Genomic DNA, 9985 nt, shown 5'->3' on the forward strand with positions numbered 1-9985 from the left:
TATTATTATTATTATTATTATTATTGAATAGAAGCAGCACTTACATCTTTCCCTATTAGGTCAGATTGGTTCTCAATCACTCCCCATGGAGCTATTCCAATTGCATACCTCTTCCGGAAATCATGATCACCATGAGTTTTAAGAACATCCCCAACATGTCTTGCTATGCCTAGAAGATAAAAGGAAGGAAGTGTGTGTAGGGGGTCATTCTATGCACTTTTTGGTCACATGCACTTGAGATAAGATATTTTCTAGTTCGATAACCATAGGAGGATATTTGTTTTGTACATACTATACATCCATACAGAAATGTTTAGGTGTGCAGCTTAACCAACAAACTCTCTTTCTTATGTATTAATATTCTTACCTGTGTGCAGACAAGAATACTTCAGATTCTGAGTGATATAGTACTAATATAGTTAGTAATTTGCAAAATTTTGTGTAAATTGATATTTTAAATATAAACTAAGTAAGCATTTGCATTCTTATATTCCATGATGAAACTTTAAGTACCTTTATAAATGTATTGTTTGAGGAAATAATGACTCATTAGCAGACAGAAATTTATTGCATTTACATTACACTCAAAAAAGAGAGGAGACGTTTAGAATGTTACCAATAACCTGTAAAATACGCTTAGGTGCTCTTGTTAAAGCTGCTGAATTCAAATCAAGGGACAGCATGCAAAAACTGTACAGTGCACAACTATAGTCAATCTATTGACCATATATTATTGAACTGAAATTAGTCCTGAGATGGACAACTGGAATGATAATGCACCTGGAAAGTGTGTCATATGTATTTGGATTATGTTAATCAGTATGAAAATGTATTAAATGAATAAAAACTCCTCTTACGGGATTCTAAATTTTAAAAGGGTCTGGCAAAGTCAAACGCCTTCTTTTCTTAGTTCTTTAAATTATATTTGATCATATGAACCAATGGGTGTTCCGCTGCAGACATGTACAGTAACTGTTTTTGTTGCTTAACTGAAAAAAAAAATACCTGCATTAATGCCTTCGGTCACTATCCATGCTCCTGTTGTTTCTGCTGCCTTGATCAGGCCCTTTCCAAAGATCTGTTTTACCTTGGGAGGGAGCTCAAAGTTATGATTGCCTCCATGGACAGAAATGACCAACTTTGGTAAGTCCATCTGCCACTCCTTCACTATAAAGTGTAACAGTTGGTCCAATTTTGTATCATATGACACTCTGAGGTACTGAAAATGAGAAAGAAACATGGTTTTGAAGTGCTGTATGTATGTAATGACAATTGTCCAATTCCAACAAGTAGACAGCAAGACTCTTATCGTATTGTAAATTTGTCCTTACAAGACATGCATTCAAAACAGAAGGCCTGAATTGTAAGTAATTATTATTACTTTGTTAGATTATTAGTTCATCTAAAAGGAATCAGTTTATTTAGAGAGAATTAGAAAAATGCAACATTTTTCATAAACTTATCAGGAAAATTAGGAAATATTTTTGTAGGAGGTGTCACATTTCTAACTCACTACACCACCTTTGTTGTACGTCCTTTTAGAATGTTGCCACATCAGCAGAAAATGAGGACTCAGGTCTTTATTGATGTAGTGACGTGTAGTCAGGTTGCCATCAATCCCTATAAGAGGAGCTCTGTAGCAACCAAACATTTAAACTGTCCTGAGTGTAACACTTAAGCTTTCCCATCAATTGTTCTGTTGTTTGTGGTAATAAGTGTTATCATTCTGCACTTGTTGGTGTCCATCATGATGGTCTACACTAAACCTAAATTCATCACAAAAGGGAACTTGGAACTGCTGGAGAGATTACTTGAGATGTTGGTCTAATATCAATAAAACATCAAGAAAAACAGAAAGCACAGATAAGAAAATGACTGCTCAAAATGTTCAGTTTGGAGCGATTTAATTAGATGTAATTAGAGACATACCATTGAAATCTGTATTAGTACCATTGCTTTTTCATATTTATAGCAATTGTCTAGATCGAGGGTCAGTAATGTATTTGTGCCAAACTATGCACTCTTAGAGAGTCTTATCGATTCTTCAATGTAAAGACCATGTCCCTGATATGGGCTGAAAACAGAAAGGTTTTTGTAAAAATCACTGAGGATCAAACTGCCCAGTCAGTGGTAATTTTCTATTGTATTATTAATCAAGAACATCTTCATACCAAGATCTGAGCTTAATTATGTGAATTTTCTTGTTGCTCCATCTGCTTTGATGCACAGGCAGTCTGAAGCAAAACTTGAGGAGATGGATAGAGCATACCAGGATATTTCACTCCACAGGAATATTGGGAAAATTTTGGCGTGCATTGTGGACCGTCTACGTAGATGCAGTCATGATCTTTCTTGTCAGAAAAATGTTAAAACTACTTTGAACTGGATGACGACACGTGAATAATGTTTCCAACATCACTGCAAATCTAAACAAACCATAATTGTAGAATTTAGGAATTCATAATTTTATATATACACACGTAAGTTAGAAAGTAAATACAGTCATTTAGAAAGTCATGTACAATTTTAGTAATGTGTATTTACGTAAATCTTTATATGTACTTTTAAACCTGTCAGATGTTTCAGGAAAAAAATAAATACAGCAGATTTTAGAGGTGGCAACAATCTGGGTGAATACCAATTATCTCAAATCTTTGGACACGTATTCTGAAATGCACCAATAAATGCAGATATTAAAAGTTGAATATGAGACCATATTCATGTTTTAAGCATCCTTCTAAAGAGGTGCTTCTGATCGAAATAGAAATTCAACAGAGCTCCATTTGTGCAGGTTGGCAACAGTTGGATGTGCTGATGGGCCTTTCAGTTTCTTCACATGGCTGTGGGATATGAAAGCAACTACAATCTTTTATTGGCATCTGTTTAATACTTACAAGTTAACACCTCACCTTTCTGGTAGACATGGTATTAGTTCTAATTTGTATGACGATGACACATATATTTATGTTTTGTTAAAAACATTATTTCGGTCAGGCACTGTTTACTTTGTCACACTGCCTGTCTTAGATTAAATGCTAAGAAATTGATGCAGCATATCTCTTTACATCTGAACTCTGAACAGGTTGAAGTTAGAATAATTGGCTCTCCTTATCAGGTATGCAAATGTGTCAACCTAAGTTTTAATACTTATGGTCCTGGAATCAGTCCAGGTAGCTAAAGAAAGGCAAAGTTCTTTATTAAATGGCATTTGCACAGAAAAGGGAAATGTACTAGAAGTAATTAAAATTCCAAGGTCTCATTGTAGTCTCTCAGTTGTCCTTAAAAGAACTTGACAAGTTACTTATAGACCATTTGTAAAACATATTCATAGCTACTCAAGGAAGAAACTACCCAGTGACTAGAAATTTGCTAATGTAATCCCCAACCACAAAAAGGGAGAAATATCTTCACTGCATGCTTACAGTATAGACCTACAGTATAGTTTCTCTAGCTGTTAATAACTCCTCTGATCCCTGATGTTCAGTATGAAAAATACCAACTAATGCCCTCAAAAGATGTTTTAGTGTCCCTCAATGCAGACTTAACAAATGAGGAAATCCTTTATCCCACATTCAATCAAACTACTCAATAAATGAGTTCACAACAAAGGAATATTGGTTTCTGGGCAAGTGCAAATGGTTTAGGTTATGTTACAGTATGTGCAAAAATGGAGGGGTATAGTGCAAATATAGAGGAAATGTATATATATGTGTAGCTTGATTGTGGGGGAAGTTTGAATTGTTTGTGTCTTGAATACACCGATGAACTGTTACCCTCCTATACACCTACTCGTCAGTTGTAATCTTTGGACTCTGGCCTCTGAGTTTCCAAAACAAGACTACAAACATTGGAAGACCCTGAATAGAAACCTCCCAGCCAATATCAGACCTTTTAGTCGGTCAGCATTTTCAAATCCTGTTTTAAAACTCACTTCTTTAACGTTTTTAGTTATTTTAATTTTACTTTACTTATTTTTGTCTTTATTGTTGTAAACAACCTGGAGATATCTCATGAAAGGAGTGACATAAAAATAAAGATAGTTATTATTGTTATGTTAATAAATATATTCAAATCTATATGCTTTTACAAAACTATCCACTAATGTATCCTCTTTTTCTAAAACGTTGATGGTGCTGGCAGACAGGAATTTGCTTTATTACTGTAGCTCCAGTATAGGTCCATGTTTTGTTGGAACTGTACTTGAGACATTACTGCTTTTGCTGTGGGCTATGTTATTAGCTGAGTATGAATAAAGTGCCTTAGATAGCAGTACTGGTGTTGTATGTGTTATGTGAGTCCTACTGCTGCTAACTGAGCATGAATCAATCCGTGTGCTGTTAGCTTGCCTTGCATCATTGACTCCTACAGGTTGCTAGGCTCCTGTGAGCCTGTAGCATTATCAGCAAGAGCTGTTTCTGTCTTATCCCTGATGCTCTATCTTTCTCCTTGCCATTATGGACTTTATAAACAATAGGAGCTGGGATTGGAAAGATAGCAATTGATGTGTACAGTCCAGAAAGTTCTTGATTATTCCTAATATTTTTCTCCTCACTCTCAACAGATGTAGTTAACTTTACTGTACCTAGGTGCTGAATGTATAACTTCTTCTGATGATACATCCAGCAGCTACTGTATATCACCCTGCAACTCAAAACGCACAATCCACTGAAGCTAAGTGGATTTAGCAATACCTGGATGGGAGACTTCCTGGGAAAGCAAAGGTTGCTGCTAGAAGAGGTGTTAGTGGGACCAGTAGGGGGCGCTCACCTTGAAGTTAGTTCAATGGCAGACAGCTATCAGGGTTCTAATCTGAGCTCTGACTTGTGTCCCAATACCCAAACCATTAAAATATGGTTCTTAGTCTCTGTTGTAGTCATTTCTCTTGACTAAGGGTTTCTGCAAAACTTGGCCACTCTTATTAAAATTTTTCAAACCTTAGCATGAAAGGATCGAGCTCCATCTTGAAAGTCAATTGTGCCAAAAGCATCCGTAGGACTGGGCTTTGTGTGTTTCTCAACAGACCACTCTTCTCTCTCACTCTCCAGGGCTGACATGTAGAGTGGGGAGCTTAAGTCCAAGCCTGTATGTTCTCCAATCAGTCGGCCACAGCAGCACCTGAGAAGGAATATTCAAATTAAATTTCTGTGGAAATTACTTTGACTGGGTGACCACTGCTTCAGAAAAAAAGAGATACAAGAAATGTCAACTTAAAACAATAATTATACATGCACCATTGCCGTTTAGCGTTTAGAATATTATAGGCAAACTCCTACATTTCCCACAAGCCTCTGGGGAAGACCTATTGCCAGCTGTCACCTGTCCAGTCCAAGAATAATGATTGGTCAGAAGTATTGTATAAAACCAGGACTTCCTAAGGGAGACCTGGTTACAGTACCTGCTGCATGGAAGAAGGAAGCAGATCCTTTAGTGTATGACATGGTAGGCAAAGCTCAAATTAGGCAAGCAACTAAGAGAAGTAGACAAGGCTTTTTCATGTGGAACATAATTTTACAGTTTTGATTATTTAAATCTTGTTGTTTCTTAGTCAGCAAGGTGCACCGTAGCCCCACTGGGTTAAGTTAGGAATATAGGAGATGTCAGTATAGAACTGAGACAGAGATAGATTTTTGTTTCCATTTAGTTTTCATTCTTACTCAAAGCTGTAAATAAAAAGCACTTGTTTTGCACCAATTTTTGTTCCACTTTCTCAAGGGGAAACCCAGCACTCTGCCACCCTGCATGGTGTCACATACAGTATGGTGGAGAATGTAGGCGGTAGGCTAAGCGGTGTTTGCTACAGCACACCCTGGCAAACAGTACCAATACAAGTGAAAAAAATATGAAGATAATTCATAATTCATAAAAATCAGGGGAAGTCACTGTCTAGGAAAAGAGTGCACATGAAGGACTGGACCAGGAGATATGCCTGGTGTGCAACTCAGAAGGGAGACTGATAAGCTCTTAGTTTGTCTCCATCACACTGCCCTGTTTTCTGCTTCTATATGGTGGGGATGATTTGCCTTGGGATGGCTATTGGTCAGTCAGACGTCGGCTGGGATACAAAACATAGTGGTAGTCATTGGCAATGTGGCAGATCTTGCCCTTACTACATTCTCCAGAATCTGATGGAGTTAAACTATCAATTGCCACCACCCTACCAGCTAAGAGATAAGGATTAGTCGGGTGACTGTGTAAAACAAGGAATTTCTGGCATAGAAAAAAAGAGTTTGTTGTTTGGAAGAAGGGACAGCAGTAGATCTTCCTATACTGTACGACAGAGGAGGCAGAGCTCAAGAGAGCTAACAGAGCAGGTTGGTATTTCTTTCCTCGTCATATACTATATAAAAACACAGCTAAATGAGGAATTCTCATTTAGTGTAGGACACAAGAGGAATCTTTCAACGGACTCGGCCAAGCTGGAGGCAAACAACTAAGAGAAAAAGCAGTACGAACTGTGTAGCTTGTGTAAGTACAATAGTAGGTTTTTATTATCCCTAAAACTCTTCATTGTTCCTGAAACAAAATATGGTGCATGCATCTTAATCAAAACCCTGATTTGACTATGTAATATGCATATATTTTTATATATAATATCCTTTGAATGCACCACATATGGCATGCACTTGCATCTTATGATAGTAGAGTTACTGCCGCTATCCAAAATTTTGTAAAATTTGAGAAGCTAAGTGTGGCTGTGTATGGTCAGTACTGACATACAGTAGGTGATATGTATAAAAACTTTTCATGTTTCTGTAGTGTTGCTAGAGCAGTAGTTGGCACTCTTCCATCTGAAGGAGAATTTTCAAGCCTAAGGACTAATATGACAGAGGACACTGGGATTGCTAATACTTGTGGATATTAAAGATATCATAGCACAGTTCAAAACAGAAGAGGTGTTAACCCTAGTGTCCTGGAAGAATTCCATCTTGGAGTTTCACACTCTGGTCTCCCTAGTTTTTCCCATTAATATGATTAATGAAGTAATTTCTCATTTCTCTACCTGATCTACTGTACAGTAAGGCTGTTAGTGCATAATGGCTTCCACGCAACACCTTTATAGCTTCAGATATGGATGAAGTTGGTCCCCCGGTATACAGTATGTGAAGCACTTTTAGTGCATTTGGGATAAAAAGCACTAGTCAAACGTAACAAGTTATTCTTATTTTTTCCTATCTGAACCAGCTTAGCATCATCTTACCTTATTAAGTTCTGACACACTTGACATCCTGGAATACATCTGTAATACACAAGATGGTAAACAGAGGCAGCTAGAAAATACATTTCCAGATTTACCTAGAAATGTACCTAGCATATTAATATAATTGTTGCTTCATGAAAACTTTTTTTTATTTCTGAAGTAACATGGATCTAGGTTACATTACTAAGCATTTTAATATTGGACATTACTCAAGTTCATGGGCGAAAGATCAATTTAATACAATTCTCAGCACTTTTAGCAACTGGGCTTCTGAATGGACATGTCAGTAAAGGCACTGTTTAAATCATTGTTTGGGTCCCAGTTTCAGTCAACAATTGTACATAATTAACTGTCTGTTGCTTAACTCTGCAGTGTAAAAAGAAGAAATATCCTGACAGGACACTTTTCTGAAGATACAGTAAGTATATACAAATTCTTTACACATACAGTACGTCTAAATTAACAAATTATATGTACAGATATATAGCTTACACTTTTTATTTCACGCCAAATATTAAATCACTAGAAAGCCTGAATCAATTTAAGCGAAATTTTGTAATGAAATATTGGGTTCATAGAGAAATGTAATTAGGTGCTTGTCATAATGAATAGTGAAAACTATTTCTTAAGGTGAATACATATCTATCTGCTGAGTATGTTTTCTCAAAATGTTTTTCATGATTAAAAAATATATATTTCCATTATTGCATTTGTAATCTGTCTCTCTGTTGATCATTTTTATCACCTCAAAATATTGGGAAACACATCATGCTTTTGATGTGTTATCTTTTTGATAAAATGAAAATTAAACTGTGATAAGTATCTGTTGAACTTCTGATAAAGCCTTCTGAGAATCTCCTCAGGAAATGTGCTTACTAGCCTACGTATTGGAATACTTGTACATTGATAGGTTAAATGTTATTTTGTACTTTAAGAAAAGTTTTCTATATCAGTTTTGATTTCAGAAAAGGAAACCTGCATCACAAGAAAAAAAGGTGTCCTTAGAGTTGCTAATTGCAAACATAAACCTCATAGCAAAACAATTTTAAGTATTAAAATATTACCTGTGTGGCCCTCTTGAGATTGGTATAAACATCATGCATTCTCTTTTGCAGAAAGTTTCTTCGATCCATGTTTTTCTGGACTAAAAATATTATGTGATAGTTAACATTTTCTAAAAAGGGTATCCATTTCCATTGAGAAAGGATAATTCACTTTTATTAAAGGATAAAAATAACATTCAATTTACACTAAAAAATTCACTCCATGTATGTGTTAGTTGGTTGTGGTGAAAAGCATGTTTAACTTTTCCATGTGAAACCAAAGTGAAACCAAGTGAAGGATCTTGGACCTTAAAATTACATTTGGATTCAATAACAGCAATATGAAATTTACACAAAACTTTATTGTAAAACTTCAAAAAATTAATTTTGCTTATAAGATTATATTTCACCAGAACTAGCAGCATTTCCTGTGCTTTGACACACCAAAATATTACAATGCTTCTCCGTTATCATTTCCTGTAAACTATTTCACAAGCTTCCCAAATCATTTCCTTGAATTTATGTTTATTTCAGCATTACAAAATACATAACTTTACCTGTTGGAGCATTAGTTTTTAATAGGTTTTTAATAAAATACTGTAATTCTGTTTATTTAGGATTAACCAGTAATTCTGTAAACCTAGAATCTCACATTTAATTTCTAAATACTATTTAACACTAAAATTGATCACGCACATGCACTGTTAACTTCTCAGAAATAAAATACATTACCTTCATTCGAACATTCACTGTAATACTTTATTTATCCCTCCAAAAACTTGTCAGAGATCCGTTTATGTATCTAAAAGAGATTCTTGTGAAGAGCACTCACACTGCTTGACTACATTCAGACTGAAGTCTGGGTCATCAGGCCTGTACTGTAAAAAAGGGAGAAGGAAATGCTTGAAAAAGTGTTTTCCTTTTCAGAAAAAAAGCCTATCCTCTTGGATTGTCTGCGTCAATGTAATTACATTGGCAAGACTTACAGAGTCCTGTTGTCTGGAAACCCACTAACACAGAAAAAGGTGTACCAAGAGTTTTGTCAAAATTTACATTTCTTGAAATGGGAATAAAAAATGATCAATTGCCTCTGCAAAAAAAGCCAGATATCCTCAGTTTGATAAACACTCCAAAATATGTATTAGGTGGAAAACAAACACTTTCTAGATAATGAAAAATCAAACATTTAAGTATATACAATATATACAATACATATTCTTGAACATAGCATTTATAATTTATACCCTATCTACAGTACTTTTCAATATCTGATGTTACCGGTACATCGTGAAACATTGTGATTCACTTCAAGAATATACTTAATGAAAAATAGATCATCCTTGAAATAATGAGTTTAAGCACATTTTACCTTGTTGCTTGCTAATTTATGAAGTGGCACGCATATGTGAGAAATCTTTTTCAGCTGTTGAAGCAATTACATAAAACAAAGTGATTACCAGGAACTAAAGAATGTAAAACAAAAACTTGTCACAAATAAACAGCATGTTAGAAACCTGCTTAATACCCAAATAAATAGTTCAAAGATAATAATTTAATTTTATAGCATCTCCATGCAATGACAATTCTGAAGCCTTGTAATTCAGTAATTCACATGGCAAGAATAATGTACAGTATATGGAGCATTGCGTAGTAAGATGATTTATTACACTGTACTGTACATCATATCCAATCGTGACTCTTTTATCTTTTATAGGCTTTAAAAAGGTTGACTTCACATGATAGC

At 35.3% G+C, this 9985-nt stretch overlaps 1 protein-coding gene across 1 annotated transcript in view; it reads right to left on the minus strand.

The window, feature by feature from the left end:
• trpm6 (transient receptor potential cation channel, subfamily M, member 6) overlaps positions 1–9985 on the minus strand; it is a 46052-nt gene that overhangs the window by 32058 nt on the left and 4009 nt on the right. The window contains exons 3-9 of the mRNA XM_015367160.2: positions 9611–9664; positions 8974–9119; positions 8263–8342; positions 7199–7237; positions 4935–5115; positions 1006–1219; positions 45–169 (exon numbers count right to left, since the gene is read on the minus strand). Of these exons, the coding sequence (XP_015222646.2) occupies positions 45–169; positions 1006–1219; positions 4935–5115; positions 7199–7237; positions 8263–8342; positions 8974–8979 (645 nt within the window). The 5' untranslated portion in view covers positions 8980–9119; positions 9611–9664. The remainder of the gene's footprint in view (positions 1–44; positions 170–1005; positions 1220–4934; positions 5116–7198; positions 7238–8262; positions 8343–8973; positions 9120–9610; positions 9665–9985) is intronic.

Source organism: Lepisosteus oculatus, chromosome 3 (genome assembly GCF_040954835.1).
Source record: "Lepisosteus oculatus isolate fLepOcu1 chromosome 3, fLepOcu1.hap2, whole genome shotgun sequence".
Lineage (NCBI taxonomy): Eukaryota > Metazoa > Chordata > Actinopteri > Semionotiformes > Lepisosteidae > Lepisosteus > Lepisosteus oculatus.